This window comes from Crocodylus porosus, unplaced genomic scaffold (genome assembly GCF_001723895.1).
Source record: "Crocodylus porosus isolate Cpor-Errol unplaced genomic scaffold, CroPor_comp1, whole genome shotgun sequence".
Taxonomy (NCBI): Eukaryota; Metazoa; Chordata; order Crocodylia; family Crocodylidae; genus Crocodylus; species Crocodylus porosus.
Genome location: NW_017728931.1, coordinates 32,208,839 through 32,232,751, shown reverse-complemented (window position 1 = coordinate 32,232,751; position 23,913 = coordinate 32,208,839). Strand labels below are relative to the sequence as shown.

The window sequence follows — 23,913 nt, the reverse complement described above, 5'->3', positions numbered from 1 at the left end:
TGTATGCCTGTGTTTATTGAATGTGGTACTCACTGCAATATCTGATGTGCCAGATTTCTAACTTATTTGAGAAATGTGACTGTTACATCCAATTAAACTATATTCCAGTAGCCTACCTAAGGTAGTCATGTTGGGGAAAATAGTAACTGACATCCATGCTGCTGGTCTGGCTGCACCTGCCAGCATTCACCATTGTCGTCCAAAGTGCAGACTTACCCAGTTATCCCTCTTCTCTGTTCCATCAAGTGTATTTTAATCTAGTATAGTTTCCACAGACATCATCCTGTGTTCACAAACTGTCTTTCTCTACATCCACTCACTACTTCCCATTACTCCTTTCCCACAATCTTGCCACCACCGGGGCCACAGTTATTTTGGGTATAGCCCTTAATAAGTGGAGTCATTTTGGGTATAGCCCTTAATAACCCTTCCTGCCTCTTTGACTTCCCTTTCCCCACTATTTCCTCACAAGGGTCATCTGAAATTTTCTTTAGTGCTTCTTAATTTATTGCAATTATTATTTGCTTTGTGACAATGCTTTTATTTCCCACTAGAGGGTTTGCACATGGGGGCATGGCTACAAGCTGGAACACCTGGGCTCAACCCCTGCTTTGGGGGGGGGGGCAGGGCTGAGAGCAGTGCATTCTGGGATGCTGGAGGTCTACAAATTGCTCATTTTATTTCTGTGGAGCACAGTGAAGTTACCCTAATATAAGTTAGGTAGCATGGCCCAGAGTTAAGCCTTGCCTGAAGTGGTATAACTTTGAGATCCTCAGAGGGCACTTGACATGAGTTAACAAGCTTTAATTTGTGGGCATTTGCATTTAAGTGCCCCTAGTATGGTCTATAGGTTGTAGCTGTGTTGGTCTAAGGACATAAACAGACAAGGTTTTTGGGGTAAATCTGATATCTTTTGTTAGACCAACTAATAGAAGTTGGTCTAATAAAAGACAGCAGATTTACCAAAAAAAAACTTGTCTGCTGTAGTATGGTCTAAGAATAATGTGTAATTTTCCCCTAAAACACTCTCTTAGGTAAATGTACTATTTGCCATTAAACATAACCCTTCTCTCCCTTACATCATAACTCTCTATAGAGAACCACATATAAAAATGGTTGCAGATATTAATAACGCATTAAAGTTGTACAGAGAAAATTGACAAAGATAAAATTTTCAAAACCACTTTATTAACTTAGTAGCCTAATTTCAGTTTCCAAAGTGATCGAGGACTAGACGTGTCATTAAGTGAGACTTAGGCGTTTTATTGCCTAGTTCAAATTTGAAAATGGGAACTGGATTGTTATAAGTGTTTTTGAAGGTTTTGTTAAAAAAGCCAGGAAATACACGTTAAATTCTAGCAGGGAATGAAGTGTTTCTTGTATACTTGTTTTAGAAATGTAAAATTTACAACATAAACAGCAATATTAAGCCTCTCATGCCAAAAGAAATATGGGTCAAGGAAAACCCAGCAGTTATTGGCCTGGTCCTCAGTGCTTGTAAATCAGCGCACCTCCACTGACTTCTGATCTAAATTACATGCAACTTACCATTTTTAATGTTGCTCTGGGAACCTCAACAGTGGTATATCCACAGTTACAGCTCCTCCAAGTCTGTCTCCATTGCAATCATAGCAATGCAATTACTGGATTTCTCTCGTCTGTTAGCCAACTGATATTCTCTCTTATATTCTGTTTTTATTGACTTATGAAATTTTGCACGTCTTTATTCTATCTGCTCTTCAGCTCTGCTGTGTTTGCCTTTTTCTTTGAGGCCTAAGGAAGGGTACAGTGGTACCTGAAAGCTCTTTGTCCTTTCTAGCAACACAGTTGGTCTAATAAAAGATCACCCACAAAAATCTTTGCCTTTTACATTGGATTCAGAGGTTTAACTGCAGTACATGTGGGCGTACCTAAGTAAACTCTAAACTAGCCACTTTAGCAGCTAATCCACTGTGATACCCAGGGTGTCAGACAGGTAAGTGAAGTTTGCACGGTGATGCCTTCATTGCCGTTGGTAGTATAGCTTGTTAGATTGAAGCTAGTTCAGCTATGTCTACTTGAGCTGTAATTACACCTCCAGCCTGCAGCGTAGGCAGAGCCTTTTGTATGTGAATGATAAGAGGCAAAGAAAGCAGAAAAATCTTGACTCCCAGCATTTTACTAACAGATTTTATTTTACATTTTCTTTTTCTTCCAGGAAAGAGGGAGAAAAAAGAAACTGACAGTGTTTAACAAACCAACCTAACTAAGAAATCCACACTTCACAGTGAAGAAGGTAAGCTTCCATCTTTGCTCCTTAGAGTAAATAAATGGAAGGCATAAAATGATAAAACTAGTTTTCTAACAGAGAAGCAGCCCCTCTCTTGTTCACTGTTGCAGTAAATATATTTTGTTGTTGTTGTCATTCTTCAAACAGAAAATCTTAATGTGCAAAAAATCCTAAAATACAGAAAAAATCCTAATATAAGGGTAAAATGTCTGTTGAGTAGCTCTGGTTTTCTGCTTTCTCCCCAGACTTGATATTTGAGGCTTATATTTATAAACCTAAGCTGAGTAGCAGGCTTTGTCCTTGCCAAGACTAAGCAAGAATATGCAATGATACCAGACACTGCCGTTTATTCTCAAAGCTAAATATTTTAGCTGGATCAGTCCTGGTAAGCCGTGGGAATACTTTTTCAAACTTTTAACACCTTTCAACTTTTCCTGTTTAATGTTTCCCTTAAATCCAAGCAGAGGCACTAGTCCTTGGTAGGGATTAGGTACACATCAAATTTCAAGGTCATTTTTGCTGTCTGTTTTTAAAGTGTGGTCGAAAGAATTAGGAAAGAAGAATATGCAACCCCTCATGAATGAAAACAAACCAGGAAGATTTTGCTCACGCTTAAAACAAAAATCACCCTGAAATGAAGAAGCATCATGGGAAATTTCAGCCCATCTGGTGGATCTTTTAGAAAATGATGAGCAGCAAGCTATTTTTAACTGTAACTATTATGGGCACTGCTAATGCCCACCACAATGTAATCAGTTGTCTAAATGTTGTTTTCAGTCTGTAAAGTATCTACAATCAGCACATGTAAGAACTGCTATAAAGTAAGGTACGCTGAGTTTTTGCTGTCAAAAGAATTTTACATCTTGAGATTGATATTAAAGAAAACACTTTGTTCTTAAAACTTCTCCCTCTGCTGCAGTCACTTGTGATTTTTTGTTTTAAGTTTTTTTTCATGCATTCTAGATGCCAATGTCATGGATTTAAAGAGCTCTCATCTATACCAGTTTGTTTCCTCATAGATACTTCAGAGAAATTGGGAATTTTCTCCTAGCTCATTTCCATAGTACAGTTGATTATGAATTTCCATTTCAGAGAAACAGTGGGAGACACGAAAAGATATATGAAATTTGCAGGAAGTCAAGTAACTTAATTTTTCTACTGTTTTGCAATACAAAAGGAGTTGGGCAGATGGAGACTACTGCAGGGTCCAATTCTAGTGAACACTGGGTGCATCTACACTTCCAATTAATACAACTGACAAAACTAAATATTTACTTCACATGGGTATTCCTGATATCAGACAGGAACTGGTCACTAGTCCAGAGGCTCAGGGAATACAGGGAAGACAACAGTCCACATGAAATCAGTCCTGAACAGGTAAGGATACTCTTAGAAAAACTGAACATTTTCAAGTTTGCTGGGTCAGATGACCTGCATCTGAGAGTCCTGAAAGAACTGGCTGAGCTCATAGTGGGACCTTTGGCAAAGCTGTCTGAAGAGTCGTGGAACTTGGGAGTGGTCCCGAATGACTGGAAGAGGGCTACCCATCGGTACCCATCTTTAAGAAAGGGAAGAGAGATGACTTTGCAAACTATAGACCTGTCAGTCTGACTTTGGTCCTGGGAAAAATCTTTGAAAAAACTGTCAAGAAAGCCATCAACCAGAAGCTTGCAACTGGTAGGGTATTAAGAAGCAACCAGCACGGCTTTGTTGAGGGTAGGTCATGCCTAGCAAGCCTGGTGTCCTTTTATGACCAGATAACTAACCAGCTGAAAAAGGGCGTTGAGGTTGACATCGTTTACCTAGACTTCAGCAATGCCTTTGATATTGTTTCCCATGAGATTCTCTCAATTAAGCTGGAGGGTACTGCCCTAGACCAGTCTACAGTGAGGTGGGTTGGCAACTGGCTCAGAGGTCGATCCCAGAGTTGTGATCGATGGGGTGGCCTTATCCTGGAGGGCCATCTCCAGTAGTGTCCCCCAGGGATCAGTGCTTGGGCCCATGCTCCTTAACACCTTTATCAATGACTTGGATGAGGGAGTGGAAAGTGCAGTGATTAAGTTTGAGGATGACACCAAGCTGTGGGGAAACACGGGCACAGCTGAGGATACAGTAAGGATCCAGAACAACCTTGAGAGACTCGTCATATGGGCTGAACACAATCAAATGAGGTTTAATAGGGACAAGTGCTGGGTCCTTCATCTGGGTAGGGAGAACTTCACCATAACTGTATGATAGGTGGTGGTTCACTGGCTGACACTGCATGTGAAAGGGACCTGGGGATGAAAATCAACCAGAAGATGAATATGAGCCAACAATGTGTTGAAGTTGCCAGCAGACAGAACTCTGGTGTGCATCAACTGATGTATTGTGAACAGATCCAGAGAGGTGCTCCTCCCCCTCTACTCGGCACTGGAGGATAAGCCCTGTGAGGAGAGACTCCAGGAACTGGGTTTATTTAGCCTGAGTAAGAGAAGACTGAGAGGTGACTTTATAGCTGCCTACAAGTATGTCAGGGTAAACACCAAGATCTAGGGGAGCAACTCTTCAAAAAGGCACCCCTTGGGAGGATGAGGACCAATGAGCATAAGCTAATTGAGTAATTTAGGCTAGACATAAGGAAAAACTTCTTTTCTATAAGGGTATGTAGAATCTGGAACACACTGTCAGCAGAGGTGGTATAGTCGCCATCCTTGGAGGTGTTCAAGAGGAGGCTGGACAAGCACGTCACTGAGCTTGTTTGAGCCCAATAACCTCCTGCCCACAGCAAGAGACCAGACTTGATGATCTTATAGGTCCCTTCCAGTCTTTCTATTCTATGATTCTAACTCTGTCACCATCTACACATGCATTTAAGCACAGTAATTTACCCTGCCATTGGATAGTACCTGTGTTTCAGGACTATCTTATGCCCGAATAAATTAATCTACTGTCCCCTAACTGTGGTGCACATGTAGATGGTGACACTTTACTGCACAGTAAATTAGGCTACTGCGCATGTGTGGATAAGCCCACTGATCCTGAAGAAATGAGGGGTCAGACTGAGGCTGCTCCAGCATAAAGCTCTGTTTTAGCAAAACATTAAATATGCACTTTCCGTATAGCACATACTGAAGTGCCTTATTTATCTGGAGTCAACGTAGAGTGATCTCTTTGTTGCTATTTAGGAGCCAGTCAAAATCCCATTGCTTACCATTTCTTAGTGCAAGGCCCAGAAGAATCTGAATTCACTCTAACGATACTGTTACATATTACACTTAGTAGTGTTCATCTGATACATGTAACCTCACTTACAATGCTAACATCTCACAATAATAGTAGTAAAACATGTGCCATCCTGGCATAGTAAAGTTAGGCCTTTTCCAACAAGGAGTATCTCTAGACAGTATTACATTACGTAACACATCATGTAATCATGGAGGTAATACAATCAAGAGACTCTGGTGTGCTGGGGGGTTGGGAGCCAGACAAACAGTTATTGCGCTCCACTTGACCCCAGACTGCACCAGAGTCAATGGGCTCTGATGTGGTATGGAGGCTGGAAGCTGCAAACAGCTGTTTGCAGCTGCAGAGGGGCTAGTTCAAAATGTGGGGGTTGGGAGCCAGTTCAAATATTCTGCAATGTGTGTGGGGGTTGGGATTGGCTCCTGTGTGGTGCTGGGGTCCCTCCCAGCTCCCACAGCACACCAGAGCTCTGAACTGGCCTCAGAGTGTGGGGAAGAAGCCTGACAAACAACTATTTGTCTGGCTCCCAGCCTCATTACCACAGTCTTAAACTAGCTTTAGTGCGATCCCAGGACTGAGACCAAAAATCACCTGGGAACCAGCCCTGGGATCCCACTCTACCTGGTTCCAGTGGAGTACTAGGATCATAGTAAGCATTAACATGCAACTGCACAGAAAACCTTCTAAGTTGTATAAATGCTTATTATGATCTAAATGCAATGGCGTGCTAAATGTAACATGTAGGAATACTAAGATTCCACCCAAAAGAGCAGCAGTGAGGCTAAGCTTACTGATACAGGACGGGAGGCAGACATTGACATCCAAAAACAGTTTGCAGTCTCTGTGCTACAATGTGTTGCATTAACAATTCATCTCGCACACTTCCTGGCAGAGCCAATAAACCTGCATGGAGTTCTGTGCTATAAAGGTTATGCTGTCCAATACCTGAGATCTATGCTGTACATCACTCTACCATGTGACATGTCTGCACCACCACCAGACTGTACTAAGGAGCACCTCAACAAAGCATGGCAGCCCAGGAGATAGAGCTTCTTTTTAGCTTTCTTGTCACACATTTCTCTCAGAAACTGTTCCGTTGGTTATGCATTAGGTAGCAATTCTTTCAACCAGGATTCAGCAGGATTGATATCCTAAAATAAGTCATCAGCTAAGGAAAAGAACTTTGGGAGCAGCATGAGGAAACAAGTTGACCTTTAGAAAGAGCAAACAGAACATTACTCTTTGGTTGTTTTAATATAAGGTCCAAGTTAAAGTGCAACCTTTGGCGAAACACTTGAAATTTCGAGGAACCTTTCAGATCTGGATTTTTACAAATATTAATTCATTAAAGCCTGGCAACCTTTCTGAGATGAGGGATTTTATAGGTGAGAAAATGAAGCAGAGGGTTTTTGCAATTAGCCTAGAGCTGCCCAGCAAGTCTGTGGCAGAATTCAGAGAAGAATCCTGGAATCCTCAAATTGGCTTGTATGGCAAAACTAGATTCTCTAAAAGCAGATAACAGACTTGTGGGTATCCACTGCCTCATCCATCATGGTTTTAGTACATACACATGTATTAAAGTGCTGCTGCACAGAGTACGATATGGTGCACCATGTTTAACCATTCCTGGTTAACTGAAACACACAATACAACCATGTATGGTCATGGTGCCTCAAATCCATCATCATTGGGTTCTGCCTCCTTGCACCTGAAAATCTATTTTGGTAAAGTGGTGGATATTTCCATCTCATTTATAGTTAACTGACTGCTGGATTGTTTCAGTCAAACTATTTCTTTCACGCTTTTGGAGTAGAGTTTATAGGTTAAGGGGCAGGAGCCCATAAGTCCTGGGCTGGCAATGATAAATTAAGGGTAATTCGCACATGAGGACCGTTGTAAAACATAAGGTGAAATCCTGACCCTGTTAAAGTCAATGGGGATGTGATTTCTCCTAGTCAGGCTACCAGTATGAATTGGTATGAAAGGGTCATGATTTGGCCTATAAGGTGACATGCACAGAGCCAAAAGAGAGTTTATGCACCTTGCAGAAGCTGAATAGGATTTAAGGCCTCTGTGAAGGTGCGAGTTTCAACCACCATGAAAAGTTACATTCCCGAAAAGTTTCTGGCTGCTGGAACTGGCCCTCTTGGTCACGGTGTACTTGTTTTTCTGCTGTCATGGCAACAAACAACAGCAGTGCAGCCCCAAAAGATCCATCTTCCTTATGTACAGCTGCAAACACTGCTGCTGCCTGTTGTAAGCCATTGCACTCACCCTGGGCCAGGCCAGGGAGATGGCAAGCAAATGTTCATGCTGCCATTGCCTAGCAACAGACGAGCAACAGATAATGTGGCACACAGGACTTCTCAGGTTTGTTTTATCATGGGGTTTTTTATGTGTAAATAGAGCAAAAATAAAATGTAGAGCAAGTATTTCTAGTCCTACGCTAACACCCACAGCAGAAAAGTGCTGTTTGATAATTAATGGTTGTGAAGCATTTTTAGACTGTTGGTTAAAATGTATCATGGATGTGCCAAGTATCTAAATACTTTTTTTAAACACCAAAACATATTTGCTTGGTACTGCAAATTGGGAGTTTGTAACAGAAAGTGCTGCATGAATGTAAGCCCCTACTTACATCCACTTCGCTGCAGAAAAACAAGCAGAAGTGCTGAATCCACACAACCCAACTTTTTGGAAAATACTGGACCTGGCTCTGGAAATTTAGTTTCACTCATTCCAGAATAAGCTGTACCAGGCGCTAGCAAACTTTGGCCCATGGAGCCATTTGAACCGAGGATGTGAGGCTATGGCAGTGGTGTGCTTCAGCAGTGCTTACCTTCCTTTGCTACCACGGGAAAAAAAGGAAGTGGCAGGAACTTTCCCTGTGCTGGCGCAGAGAATAACTGCAGTGGTGGCAGGGTCCTAGTACCTGCCTGCCCGGATCCAAATGGGGCAACTCAAGCCTGCAGCTTAAAAAGGATGCTGAGCACTGTACTATACCACCAGGAAAGGAAGCCTTATCTGCACATCAAAGAGTAACTCACAAAGACACTCTCATGGACCCAGAGGAACAGACTTCCACCTTCAGGTTCCTCTGTGCAAAATGAAGTTTATTTTCTACCTCTGGGGACTTTTTACCATCTTTAATTTTCCCTGAGGGTGAGGAAGGGCACGTGCCCAAAACTTGCAGAAAAAGATATTTTTTTTTGCGATTTTTCAGTTGGTCCAATAAAAAGCTCATCTCTGAACCAAGCATTTTAGAGTTTTGCATTTCTTTTTGTCTCAGACCAACATGGCTACCAAATACATCCCTGACCACTGTACTATACATCTAAACAGCCAATGTCGTGATTTAATCTAAACAGAGACTGGAATGGTTCATCCATCATTCAGTGACAGATAACCAATTAGCCTGGATACCTGGTACTTTAAAAAGAGATACCTAACAACTCCAAAAAAAAGGGGAGTAGAGTGATGTGCTAATTAAGTAATAACAACTAAGATATAGAGGCTCTCTGTGGAATATCTGCTACTAAGGCTGTCATTCCTAAAGTGAGAATGGAACAATAAAAGCCACAGTTTTATGTATCATGTTAAAGTTGGTGCCGTTGTATAAGAAATGCATAGAGCTGATATCCTGGCATCAATCCCAGTGCTGCATGACCCTGGATTTCATGAAAGGTCTGTGCACTAATGGCTTAAAGGATTTGACCATTAGGCCCCTGACAGGTAATGTTGATCAATGGAAACTGTTGCTTCATGTGACTTGCTTTTTGCTTATAGGGCAAGCTATCCAGAGGTGAAAAACGCATCCTGGAAGCTTGCTTTGCCAGCACTCACTAGCAAGGGGAACTGGACAGCTGCTGGCAGGGTCTGTCATTTACCTCTTCACCCCACTTCCTCAAGCCCCTTTACTTGTGATGCTGAAGAGAAGTGAGGTCTGAGTTGAACATTTCTGCTCTTCTTGCATGGGGGGGGGTAGGAGTGGTGGGGTTTAAACTCTCCCAAGACACCTTATGAACTGCTTTTATATTTACGTTTTTTCTCTCTCCCCATCGTGTTCGTGTGTGTTTTCCTTTCTCCCCAACACTTCCCTATTGTGTGAAAGTCAAGTATGTCATGTTGAATGTTTACAATCTAGCTCTCACAGGGGAAGATGTGCTAAAATGATCCTTAAAAAAACAGCTTTGAAGGTTAATTGAGAAAAGGGCGGTGGAGTGGTGACTTATGACATCTCCTGGGGAGGTACCCTGGGGCAGGAGAGTTCAGCAGGAGTCAGAGTCCCCTTGCAGGAAAGAGTGGGGAGGGGGAAGCAGTCCATCTGGGATGTTAGGGGACCTGACCATTCACTATCACCCTATGTGTAACATGCCACACATTCAAAATAAAGCACAAAATACAATTAAGCATGAAAGGTGTTCTACAATGAGTGTTAAGTGAAACCGGAAGTTTTTGATGACTGGTGACTGTGTTTTTAATGACCCAAGATGGCCACTGTAAGCATTATAATGAAACTCGCTGAGTGCTAAGTGGAATCAGGTATCAATTTAAAATGAGCATTATAGTGAAACAGCGCTAAGCGAAACAGCATTCAGCAGGAGTTGCCTGTACACTGCTGTTCAGTCTAAACAGGACTAATGTATTTCCAGTGCCTTGGAAAGCATGTATATTAGTATAAATGGGAACTATCCATGGATTCCAGGAGGGGGAAGATCAGTGGAAGCCTAAGAATCTGATGGGAGAAATAAACCTTAAAAATGACTTTTCTGTTACTTGTAGCTCCATTTGTTCTAGCAAAATCTGTTGTTGCTTAGTAGCTGAAGAGTTTTCATCTATTTTATTTCTTCATTTTCAAAGTCACTTGACAAATTTTCTTGTTCTTCATGCAGAGTACATATGCCACCTTGAGGTATGGCACCTTGATATATTTATATTTTTCAAGTGAAATAGATTAATATAATTGTGTAGAAGAACAAAGAAAACTTCTTTACATAAAATGTCACAGAAAACTCACTGTTAAAAAAGAAGAAAGAGGCTTATGAAGACAATGGAAGCTTGGAGTGGACCCCAAGGAGGACTACTCCATGACAGCCTGCATTTGCAGGGAACAGATAAGAAAGGCTAAAGCGGTAACCAAACTCAGATTACCAACAGGAATCAAGGACAACAAGAAGTCCTTCTTTAGGTACACAGGGAGCAGGAGGAAAGCAAATAGGAGTGTGGGGCCATTGCTCAACAACTCAGGAGAAGTGGTTACCAGCACCCCAGAGAAAGCTGAACTCCTGAATGACTGAGGATGAGCACCCTTTGGTAACGGTAGCAAGATTAGGAAGAAATCAAAAGATCATGAGAAAAAAGGTGATCTTGTGCCCACTTGCTTCCTGTGTAAGCTACTGCAAAGCACGTTGATGTTTTTGAGGGTAGCCTCTAATATTGTGTACCTCAATATTTGGGCTCTAATATTTAGATATGTTAGGCTAGGCTTTCAGTGGTGCTAAGATCATAGGAAACTAGGGCTGGAAAGGACTCCATAAGGTCATCCAGTCCAGGCCCCCTCTGAAGGTGGAATCATCCCTGACTAAACCCTTCCAACAAGACCTGCCCCAAGGCAGATAGATCCCTGGGGAACCCCACTTAATATCTCTTCCTATCTAGAGATGGAGTCATTCATGAATATCCTTGAGATCTAAAGACACAATTATTTAGTGTATTTGAAAAATCAGGCCCTAGGCCTCAAATTCTCCAAAGTGACCGACAACTTTGAGTAACTCCTTTTTGCACCCGATTCTCATGAATGCCAAACGCTTGCAGAATTGGAACTGAAGTACAGGGGCATGCATCATCTCTACTGAAGAGCAGGGATGCTTTAAATTCACACCCTAAAACAGACACATACACAGTGAGAGGCTACTTTTTAAAACTGTAGACTGAATGACTTTCATAATACTACATTGGAAGCAAGTAGATAGTCGAAAATATACTGCATTTATTCACATATCACACACTTTTCCCTTTAAATTAGCCAGCAAAAATTGGGGTGTCTTAAAGGAGGAAACTGATTTCCAAACAATTTGGTTAAAAGTATGTTTTTGGTATACTGATAGGTGACTTCATAACATGACTTCACACAGGTTTACCACTATTTCTAGTTGCGTGTTGACATTATATGCCCACACTTGCTGAGTCAGCTTTGTACCATATGTGAACACCTGTGATCATGAGTGGAGCAAAGTGGTTTTATGCATTTGTTACTTGTTAGATTAAATGACTTATTTTCAAGGAAAAATTTTCTTTTGCCTTCCTATACCAAGGTGCATATCATATTTGGGAACATATAGTAGGTAAAGATATGCTCTATTAAAGGCTTTTCCTAGCTGTCATAGGGGACTCCTACTCCTGTTACTAGAAGGAAGAAAGCAGAGTAGAACAGAGCCAGCAAAGCAAGTGCAGCTTACAGGGAACCTAACTTCAAGAGACAGCAAATACAAACAGCACAGTTAAATGGATCTAGCAGGATCCAGCCTGCAGAGTACATATCTGCTGATTCAGGAGTTAGTAGCACCTGGGTCCTGTTAACAGTGTTTGGCCAGAAGGGTGTGGAGAACCTTTGGAGGGGAAGGCGCTCTTCTGGGAGCCTCAAAAAGCTAAGGAGTTTATGTTAGATTATTGATTTCTTTTTAGGTATTGGTTGACCAGAGCACTGAGAGTGGCTATAAGGGGTACCTGGAGGCCATGGTATCTTGTGCAGGCACTCAATGCTTGGAGCCCTGCAAGGGGCAAAAACTGGGGGACCAGCTCTGCAACAGCCAACAGACCATGGTTTGAATAAGCAGAGATAAAGTCAAGAATTAAAGAGCCAGTAAATTAATTTAGAGTAATGCCTGTGAGGCACAGGTGTGGCTATGGGAGTGACTGGAAGCCACAATAAGAGCCCTGAAGGTATGGTTAGAGCCAGAAGGCCACATATAGGGCCAATAGGGATGGGGACCAGTGCAAGAGAGGCAGGGTCAGTACCCACTTGAAAGGAAGGGGAACTACGGGCAGAGAAGCCCTAAGGATTGTGTTGAGGGAGAAGATGCAGAAGGAGCTACTTTGGCCTCCTAGTGGCAACTACCCAAGGTAATCATACTGGCCACCTATACATGTGCCAGACATCTTCTCCAACATGTGCTAATTAGCTCATGTTGGAGCACACTCAGTTAACCAAGTCTGCTGAAGCATGCTAATTAATGTTCTCCAGCAGCCCCATGTCACATCTATTTAGTATCCCTGCACTTCAAGATGGCAGCAGGGGTACTTGCACTAAACCTTGTCAAACAAGCTTTAGTTCAAGCACCCCTGCTGCCATTTTGAAGTGCAGGATGTTGAATACATGTGATGCTGTGGCCACTTAAATTACAGCAGGTCTCAGAGCTGCTCTAATTAAAGGGGCCCCCCTTTTACCCTGGAGCACGTGATTCAGTGGCTGAATCTCCAAATCAGAATCGAATCAGGAGACCCTTTAATTTCTCTGAATTGAATCGGAACCCTCTTAATCAATTCAAAGAGATCCACAGATTCGGATGTAAACACAGCTTTAAATGTTTTTTCTATATATCTCTAGGTACCAGGTGGCTTGTGAATGCTGAAATGCTGGGGCAGATGAAGCATCCTGCAAAAAGAGAGGGGGCTTCCCAGCGCGCTCGGCAGCAGACCTGGAAGCGGACCACAAGCACTTCCAGTCCACTTATGGCCCCCCCTCCACGTGCTTGGTGACTGGTGCCTCCTGGGTCTGTGGGGGGCACCCAGTATCCCCCCATGGCTGATCGCCAAGCTGGAGGAACATGGGGTGGGGAGGGCCACGCGCTCCCCAGCAGACCTGGAAGTGAACCAGAAGTATTTCCAGCCCACTTCCAGGTTCGCCACCGAGCATGTGGGGGGCCTCCCTGTGCTCCTGTAGGACGCTCCATCCGACCCACCATCACAGTGTTCACAAACTGTGCCTGGTACCTCGAGGTATGTAGAAACAGTGTTTAAAGCTATGTTTATGTCTGAATCATTGATTCTCCGAATCGGCATCAAATCTTCAGTTTCAGATTTGGCCGAATCGAATCGGGGATAGTGATCCAAATCAACGAACTGAATCACTGTCCCTGATTTGGGCCAAATTTGAATCAAATATGGACCATTTTGTACACTCCTAATAGGCAGTTAGGGAGGTTGGAAGGTGCAGCAGGTAGAGCTGACTACCAGGAGGCATCAGACACTGGGTTCAGACCTCCAAGTCTGTTACACTAGTTTTTTTAACTTCCAAAAATGCTGAAATGCTAGTTAGTTATTCCAAAGAAGAAAAGTAACACTCACTAAACATTTTCCTGAACAATTGATTAGGAGAAAATACGGCCCCTTCAATGTCAATGGCAAGCTTCCCTTCAACTTCAAGAAGGGCAGAATTTTCCACCACATATTTATCTAGCTTTTGCTTGAATGCATTTCTATTCCTTGATTCTGCCATCTTAGCTTGTGGTTCATTCTAGCTATAAATACGTCAGAGAAACCTTTTAACATCAAATACAAAAGGAAGACTGAGTTTTTGTACCTTTACTAAATGACTTGCCTTGACTTCAATAATGCCAGCATTTGTGGCATTTGGTTTTAAGCCTTTAGAATAAAATGTAACTTACCTAGAGTAGGGTCATACTCCCAGATGAACCGCTTGGTCAGGAAGCGTACAACAAGAGCTGGGGAAACAAAAACATTCAGATTAAATTCTTAACATTACCAACGTGTTCTTTTTACAGGGGTGGGACTTTTTTGCTGTTAGATTCACAAAGCAATTTATTCATTAACTTACCTGTGAGTGCATACAAACATAAAAAGCTATCTTTTACTAGATTAGGGCCAAAGGTTCATCTGTCTCAGTACCCTGTCCCTCTGAATGGCATGCCCTGTTTACCCTCTCTCTCAACCATCACTCTGTGCCTGGTACCTCGAGGTATGTAGAAACAGTGTTTAAAGCTATGTTTATGTCCGAATCATTGATTCTCCGAATCGGCATCAAATCTTCAGTTTCAGAATTAGGTAGTTCTTTTTGAAAATCTTAACCTGGATGTTTTATTCATTAATCTGATGAATAGTCTGCTGTTTCCTCTGAAACCGAGCAATTCTCAATAGTCTTCCCCTGCAATAATTTACCCACTTTATCTTGTCTACATTTCATCCAAAGCAACCAGTTTAAAGCTAATGGTATAACCAATTTAATTAATGAAATTGCAGATCTACAAGTTAACCCTGGAATGAATATATTGCATTAGCATTAGATGTGTCATGTTAATTTTCATTCAAGAGCAGTCTTGATGCTTATGTACCATATGCTTTTGCCTAATCCTGCCTAATTGTATAAATATAAAAAGATTTGAGTTGGGTGTAGATTAAGCTCAAGCAAATAAAATGTTAAAGAAAGGAATGTTTTGCACATGTGGTTCTATACATAGAAGTCTAAAATATTGAATACACATACCAACTGTAGTACCCTCTCCATAATAAACTACACGCTCCCGGAGCTGGGATAATTATGCTGTTGCTTTAGCCATGAAAACACAGGTCACCACTATTTTAGCTGTAAAAAGAGCTCTGCTGACTCTTAACTAAGATGATCACATTATAGTGTTTCCAAGTTGCAGTAAGTCATATGGCAGCACAGCATTACATTTTATAATCCTATTCCAAAAGATACCAATAAGCAATAAAATTTAAACCTCTATGCACAAGAGTAGGTTTGGCATCAAAACTATGCAAAACACAAACAGTGAATAACTTTAAACAGTCTATTATTTTTTTGAATATAGACAGACCCTGAGCTTTGAAGACATGTTTGGAGCAGGAGTAACAAGACTTTTCTAAGAAAAAATGAGAGCATTAGACAAAATCCAAATTCAAACAAGTTAAGCTGGAATGACCTACATATTTTAATTATGTTATCTTTTTATCTTCATAGAAATATTCTTTGTCTTCCAAAGTTCACATTACAGTTTTCAGGCCAGATTAATTTTCCAAGCCAAAGTTTTTATGGTTTGATGAAAGAAGTCAGCTGCAAGTGAGAGACCACATTTAAATATGTAGGGGAAATGTTTTAGATTAAGATTAACATCTCAAAAGTACCTTTTGAGACTTCTGACTACTTCATTTCTTAGGCCTGATCAAAGGAAAGTAGGGCCAAAAGGGACTTCAGGATGTCATCTAGTTCATTACCCCGCTCCACGCAGGATCATCCCTGACTAAACCTTCCCAGCCAAGTGCACCTATACATATGCTCCAATGCATTCTGATTAGAACGTGTAGGAGCAGACTTAATTAATCGTCAGTTAACTGAGTCTGCTGGAGCATTGTAATCGGAATGCTCCAGTGTGATGCAGTATCTTGTGTATTCAGCTTCCCTGAATTTCAAAATAGTGGCAAGGGCACTTTAACTAAAGCTCATCAAACGAGCTTTAGTTAAAGTTTTCCCACCACTATTTTGAAATGTGGGATGCTGAATACATGAAACACTGCGGGCATTTTAATTAGAGTGACTCCTGAGAGCTGCTCTAATTAAAAAGCCCCCCACCCCACCCCCAACACCCCAGAGTACATGTAAAAATGCCCCAAGTGTCTGTCCATCCTGCTCTCAAAGATTTCCAGGGATGGAGCATCCACAGCTTCTCTAGGTAGCCTGTTCCAACGCTTGACCGTAGTTGGAAAGTTCCTCCTAATTTCCAATCTAAATCCCTCTGCTGCAGCTTGAGGCCATCACTCCTAGTCCTGTCCCTTTATCTCCATCCTCTCTGTAATCTCCCTTTGGGTAGCTGAAGACTGTTATCAAATCTCCCTCCAAACTAAATAAACCTAACTCTCAGTCTTTCATCATAAATTTTGTTTCCAAGGCCACCAATCATTTTTGTTGCTCACACTGGATTGTTTCTAATCTGTCCACATTATTCTTGATGTGTGGGGCTTAAAACTGGACACAGTACTCCAGGCAAGGCATCACCAGTGCTGAACAGAGCAGAAGAATCACTGCCCTTCATTTGTAAGTGACACTCCTGCTAATACACCCTACATTCTGTTAAGCATTTTTGGAGTGTTTTTTTTCAATGTAACCCCCAAGTCCTTCTCTGTAGTACTGCAGCTAAGCCAGTCTGTATTTGTGCATACAATTATTCCATCCCAAGTGCAGGACTTTGCACTGTCTTGGTTGAACCTCATCTGATTGACTGCAGACCATTTCCTGGGCTTATTCAGGTCATTCCGGATCCTAGCCCTGTACTCCAGAGTGCCTGAAACTCCATACAGTGTCTGCTAAATGTGCACTCAATCCTACCATTCAAATTATCAAGAAAGATGTTAAAAATACTAGACCCAGGACAGACCTCCGGGGAACCCCACTTAATACTTCCTCCCAACTGAGCGATTCATGAGTACCCATTGAAGACGATGATCCAACAGTTATGTATTAAACTCATGGTACTTTTGTCTAGTCTATATATCTTTAGTTTGTTAATAAGAAAGTCATGGGCGACAGTGACAGAAGCTTTGCTGAAGTCAAGGTATATCATATCCATTGCTCTCCCCCAACCACAGAGCCTGTCACCTTATCATAGATGGAGATCAAGTTGATCAGGTATGATTTGCTTTTCATGAATCCATGCTGACTGCTCCTTATCACCTTGTTTTCCTCAAGGGGCTTCAAAATAGATTCTTTGAGGACCTGTTCCACAGTCCTTCCAGATACCACATCTGAGGTCAAACTGACTAGTCTGCAATTCTCCAGATCCTCTTCCCCTCCCCACCCACCTTAAAGATGGGCACTATTTTTGCCCTCTTCCAATCATCCAGGACTGAAGTAAAAAAAAGCATTCAGTACTTCAGCCTTTTCCTCATCAAACATGACTAGGTTGCCTTCTGCATTCCAAAAGGGATCTATGATTTCTTCATGCCTGTGACATACTCTTATATGCTTACCTAGTATTATGACCAAGTTTCCACTCTTTATAGGATTCCTTTTTGTGTTTTAACTCATTGAAGAGATTGCTGTCTAGCCAGTTCAGTTTCCTGTTGCACTGCTTATTCTTCCATTGCAGCAAGACAGCTTACTTCTATATCCTTAATATAGATTCCTTAAAGTACAGCCAGCTCTCCTGGACTTCTTTTCCCCTCAGACTGGCCTCCCTGAGATCCTGCCCATTCCTGAGTTTGTTAAAGTCTGCTTTTTTTTTTTTTTTAAGGTTCAGTGTCTTTATTCTTTTGCTCTTTCTTCCTTCCCTTAGGATCCTGAACTCTATCATTTTGTGGTCACTGTCATCCAAAGTACATTTCACCAATTCCTCCTTGTTTATGACCAGCAAGTTCAGATGAACTTCTTTCTTGTTTGGCCTGTTTGCCATCTATATAAAAAGAGTTATCTCCAATATGCTCCAAGAATTTTCTCAATTGCCTGTGAACTGCTGTATTTCCCTTCCAGTGGATGTGATGGTAATTAAGGTCTTCTATGAGAGCCAGGTCCTGCAATTTGGAAACATCTCCCAGCTGTTTAAAGGAGGTCTTGCCCACTCTTCCTCCTGTTTTGGTGACCTCCAACAGATGCCTACCATGACATCCCCATTGCTGCTCTCCCTTCCAACCTTTTCCTAGAGCTTTTCATAGGCCTGCCTCCCGCTTCGTATTGCACAACAGAACACACATACAATTCCTTTATATGTAGGGTGACACCTCCTCCTTTTGTCCCCTTGCCTGTCTTCCCTGGATAAGTTATACCTGTATAACTAAGTTAGCAAAGAACATGATTTTTCCTATTAACTAACATAATAGCTGTAATGTAGATTTAGGTGCATAAAAATAGAACGCTTTACACTGATACAGCATCTTTCACTTTACCGTACTGGAACAAGTTATACCTGAATATAATCATTTTCACACTGATATAACTGCATTGAACAGTAGGCCTTGTTTTCTTGTTTTGTTTTAGAAGTCTTAGCTACATTACAGCAGCATTTCATTCTTAGGATTTTCTTTTTCCAGAATGTATGGTTTGGACTGTAAAAATAACATGTGGCCAGGGTTTTCCTGATAAATTTCTAGAATGCATCCCAACTTCAACATTTATTTTCAGATGAAGAAATTCAAAACAATTTCTATGAAACCTGTAGCATATTAGATGAATGCATTTGCTCAGTCATGGATCCAGTACTAATAGCTTGTGATCAGGTCCCACCAATCCATCCTGGAATTCAAAATACTCTGTGAAAAGATGCCATGAAGTTTTTATAGATATTGAGAAAGTGGCATGCATTTCATACTCCCAGGAAGGTTTTGCTGATGTGGAAAATCTTACACAAAAGACTGAATAGTTTTATGGAAGCTCAGTGAACTCTGAAGAGAGCAAATTTCAATCTCTTTGAATTTCCAAAGTTAGATTCCACATAGCTCTAGTCCTAACCTTCTTAACCACTTCTGATTTTTTCAGACAGAAAACTCCACATACATATAAACAATCCTGTCAAAAGGAAAAGCTAGATGCAGCTTTCATTGCAGAAGCATTAGTGCAGCACAGTGCTATGCCTGATGAGTTCTCATGAGATGCATAATCATAGGTGGCCAGCAGCAGCCTTTCACCACGTGTTTGTATAATCTCAGCTGAAGCATAGGATGTGATCGGTATAATACTATGCAGTGAGAGAAAGGCAGGGTAACAACACTAAGCACTGGTGTCCCTTCTGTTTATTCAGCTGAGTCAGGGAGTTGTTGCTGAGGTCACTGGTAATAACTGTTATCTATTACACCCCTGTGAGCAGTTGAAAGATTTGTGTTTGATTTATGTTAGGTGGCAGCTTCTTTTACCTGTCTGACTTCTGCAATCCTATGTTGAAAATAACATTTAGAATTGGATACTTGCTTTCCTGTCACAGCACCATTACTGAGCTTGTCAGCAGAAGCAGTGACAAATTGTAACAGCTTGTGCTGAAGTCCTTGTCTTGGTTTGGAGTGGTTCATAAAGACGAGGGTCAGGAATTAGGGAATCTATTTGCTTGCTTTCTCATGAAGACAACTTCCATTTCTGTATTGACAGGGGTCACTTATACAGAAACAGAAGTGTCTCTGATTCAGATAGGAGATAATAAGGGGTCAGGAGGGAAGTTGGTCAGGCAGCTGAAATCTGGGAAGATGAGGATGAGGTGTGGACTCAAAGAAAGGCCATTTGGAAGGAAGGGAAAGAGTTTAGCTGTCTAGAATTGACTTCAAAGATCATGGTGTAGGAGGAAAATCAACCACCTCAGCAGAGAATTATTACTAAATGCCACTACCATGTTTTCAAGCCCCAGGGGCAACAAGAGACGGCAACATTAGTTCCACTGAAAACAAAGAGAGGGGTTTCACTCCACAGAAGGGAGCTGAAGCATAAAGGATTATAGATTAATATAAGTTCCAGGCAAATAACATCAAGTGGGTTTTATGCATTTCCACCCTGGCCTCTGATACTCTAGAAACAATAGATAGTAATACATTCAGGAGGAAACAGAATGCACAGAAGCAAGGTAGGAAGAAAGTTGCCAGATGAAGGACCAGATGGTCATTAGTTTTGCTTGCTGGCAGTCCCAGCAGGAAGACGGAGATTTAGCAACTCACCTGCTTACCACTGTTGGTATTAAAGCCTAGATATGGGTTTCACTACTACAATTTATAAAAAGTTGGAGTTGAGGGCAGAATGGCACTAAGTCGGAGGGGCACCTGCTTCAGGTGGCATGTATTATTAGAGAGCTTCTACTGTGTGAATTTTTTGTGCATCCAATATGATACTGCAGACATCTGCTCCACACAGGGCAGCCATTTTGAATGGTCTGAATGGCAGAAGGTGGGCAGACCAATCCCTTCCCATGGGCAGCTGTATCTTTGACAGAACCAGAACAAAACAAGGGCCAATCTGCTTCTGTTCAAGGTGTTTCAGATTGATCACTTCTTGCTCCTGTGTACCTACCCAAGAGAGCACTGCAATTCATCTCATTTTGCTTTTCCATTTTATGGATAGGAAAACTCAGTTTTTAAAATCTGTGACTCTTGTCTGTTTAGGTTGTAATTTCTTTGGAATGGGGGCCATTTCTTGTTATATGATGCATACAGTGCCCAGCACAGTGGGGCTCCATTGTCAGATACCCTGCAGACATTATTGTAACAAAATGACAATTTTGTCTTGGCCATGGCAATTCAATAATAGAGCTGGGAATAGAACCCCAGCATCCTGACATGAGGCCAGAGACAAGTTCACTGGGTCATGCTGCCTCCCACAGAGATGATCCCTCTAGGACAGAGGTATTATTGTTAAAACATTTTATTTACACTGGGCTCTTACATTGCTAAAATTACATCACTTATTTTAGTAAAACAGCTCCTGCCAACAGAAGACTCAGGTCTATCAAACCCTGTGTTTCTACCCAAGATCAAGGCAGTAAGTTCAGATTGCTGTCACTGGCACTGTCATTGATTGATATGTCTGGGGAAGGCAGTACATCTATGCTTACCATCCTATGCCCTGAACTATGTGGTTTATTGACACAACGGCATATTTCTTGTTCTTACCACCATTGAAAAGCATCTGTTACCACAGAATCTAATCAGATTTCACTGCATATAGAGCAGTTTATGAAAGGTATCATATGACATGGTTACTTGTGATAGCAAGACATAGGACTCACTGAGCTTGGACAAAGGTGCTCAATCCCTGGTCCATGGAGTCATGTCATCTTACCTGTCAAGTTCCCTGCAGGTCCAGAAATTTGATGGCGGGGAAGTGGTGGCAGCATTAATTGCCGCTCTTCTAATTCCAAATTTCCAGATCATAGGGAGCCCAACTGGCCAGATGGTGTGGTCCTGTTCACTGTACTGGATATGTGGGACTGGAGTGGCAAGATACCTATTCTGGGTATGCAGACTGGGGTGGTGTGAGGCCTGATTTGGATGTGTGGGGTCAGGGTGAGGTCTGATTTGGGCAAGTAGGGCCAGACCAGGTCATGTGTGGCTAGGCTGAGACAGCATTGTGCCCGATCTAGGCATGCATAGCCTAACCCCACTCACTGACCCTGCAAAGGATCCAGCCCACAGACTGGCCTTGTGCCATTCATGTGGGCTGTGAGTCTGAGTGGTTGAGCACCATCGAGCTAGGAGGTCCTTTCCAGTACTATGTTCTTATGTACACATTTAGACGAATATCAGTTCTTTTCAGAAAAAGACCCAGTATCTCCTCCCTGTCTCTTCAAAACAAAAGCCATTGTTAATGATACATTCAGTCTAGGTAGTTACTTTTACCAGGGGCTTCAACCAAATCTCACCTGTTAAGACTGCAGAAAGAGATACATTTTATAATAATTCTGGAATGTTGCAAGACTTGGGCTCAACCTGAACCCTAATAGCAATGAATTTCACAGATCACTTTCTCCACAAAGAACACTTAGGCTCATTTTCCAGAGCATTTTACTACTTGTGAAATGTTTCAACTTACAGACTTGAAAGTACAGAAACTCAGACAGATCAGAATTTGAATCTCCATAGCACCTTTTAGAGACACAACAATCATATTAAGGGAATCAATGTTAATATCTCAGCTAAAAGAAGATTAAAGGAGTCAAATTCTGCCTTCCTTCAATTCCTTCAACTTCTTTCAAGTCAATTTTGTGTTCTGGCATTTAAGTGAGATGAAAATTTGTCCCATAAGGTTCATTCACTCTATTGTAAGTCTCTTACCTTAGAAGTTTTTCTTGGAAAAAATTTGACTGTCAAATACAACCTCAGATTGTACTGAATGTAATGAAATTACACCAGGAGTTAATTTGGCACCTAATCTGAGATTTTTAGATGCCATAACAAATTAACTTCAATGGGATTTGTGTGGAGTCCTTTACTCAGCTTTAAAAATCTCAGCCTATATCTTTTGGAACATTATATTAAACCACCAGGTCTTACTTAGATCCTTGTTGGGATTAAGTGACAAATAAATGCTCTGGCTCTTGTTAAATTTCCAATCTGCCTGAATATATGTCTTTGTAAACTTATTATTTTACAAACTAATACAAGCAGAGCTTTTTGTGAGGAGACAAAATGGAAGCAGAGTTATATTAAAAAAGAGAGAGAGAGACCATAGTTTAAAATTACACTAACAAAATTAATAGTTTTCCAAAGTGAAATGTTAGGCAAGGATTTCAAGCCATAAACAGGACCTTAAAGTAGCCACATTATTTAAAAAACCAGCATGCCTATTCTTAGTACCATGACATGCTAATCAGTAAACTATATTTGGTAAGAGAAGCTAAAGTGGCTAAAAACAGCTGTTGTTATGATCAAAAGACATTTCCACAAAGAAGTGACTTATTCTTAAGAATGTACAGTTTTCTTACAGGATTCATCTATTATTTTTCCTTTTAGTGGCCCCATACATATCGGAATTTGATTCGACTTGCAGCAGATGGCAAATTCTGGATGGTGGTTGCAAAATATTGTGGCATTGTGATATGCTGTTTAAAGGTATTGCATCCAATCCAAGGAAAGGCTGTTTAAAACCAATGCTACAGAGGAATGTTCTTTATTTTTTTAAATGAAAGTCTTTTAGGAGAAAATTCCATATGACGTTTAAATACAGAGGGCTAAATTATGCCCTTGGTTACACTAATCCAGTGGTTCTCAACCTTTTTAGTTTCAAGACACCCCTTTTTACAATTAAAGCACCCCTCATTAGATACAAGGGACCCCTTGGAAAAATGCCAGCTCTTAGCTTTCACTTGTTTTTTTGACTATGGGAAAATAATAGAGCAACTTAACTCTTGCAGATAATGCAAAGAGACCACTTAGTTTTGAATACTAAAGAGTCATACCTGAATTCTCTTGGTTTATCTTGTGAATCATGTTTGCACACCTGACATTGGGTGGCACCCTGCAGCCTTGGGTGCCAGTTGAAAAATCGCTGACTAGCCTGTAAACAAAGAATGATTATATCTTTCCCATTATTCGTAACTTTGGATTGATTTGATTCTGACAACCTTTCAGCTAACTCAAAGTTTGACTGAGATAATCAATAGTGATGACAGATGAAAGCAAGCATTTTCTCTGTATTTCAGTGTCTTTCAGGACATATGCTGTAGTTAGTTCTGATGTTGAGGGTTGACACTCTTGTATAAACAAAAAGAGGACTTAAATGGCCCTAAGCAGATGGGAACAATGGAAAAAAAGGAAGAAAAACTATTAATTTGATGCAAAACATATACATTTTGGATTTTTTACAGCATTAGACTTGTAATCTTCAAGCACAGGCTGTTTCTACCTCTATGTTTTTACAGAATCAGGGTAATGAGATCTCCACTTCTGACTGAGGCTACAGGAATATATACATTGCACTGATATCATTAATAATACATGCA

The 23,913-nt window shown here is 41.3% G+C and overlaps 1 protein-coding gene across 3 annotated transcripts in view; it reads right to left on the bottom strand.

Annotated features, from left to right (window-relative positions):
- The window catches only part of RERG (RAS like estrogen regulated growth inhibitor), a 156,146-nt gene that overhangs the window by 12,004 nt on the left and 120,229 nt on the right, over window positions 1-23,913 (bottom strand). For all 3 annotated transcript variants that reach the window (XM_019544504.1, XM_019544503.1, XM_019544505.1), the window contains exon 3: window positions 14,161-14,217. In XM_019544504.1, the coding sequence (XP_019400049.1) occupies window positions 14,161-14,217 (57 nt within the window). The remainder of the gene's footprint in view (window positions 1-14,160; window positions 14,218-23,913) is intronic.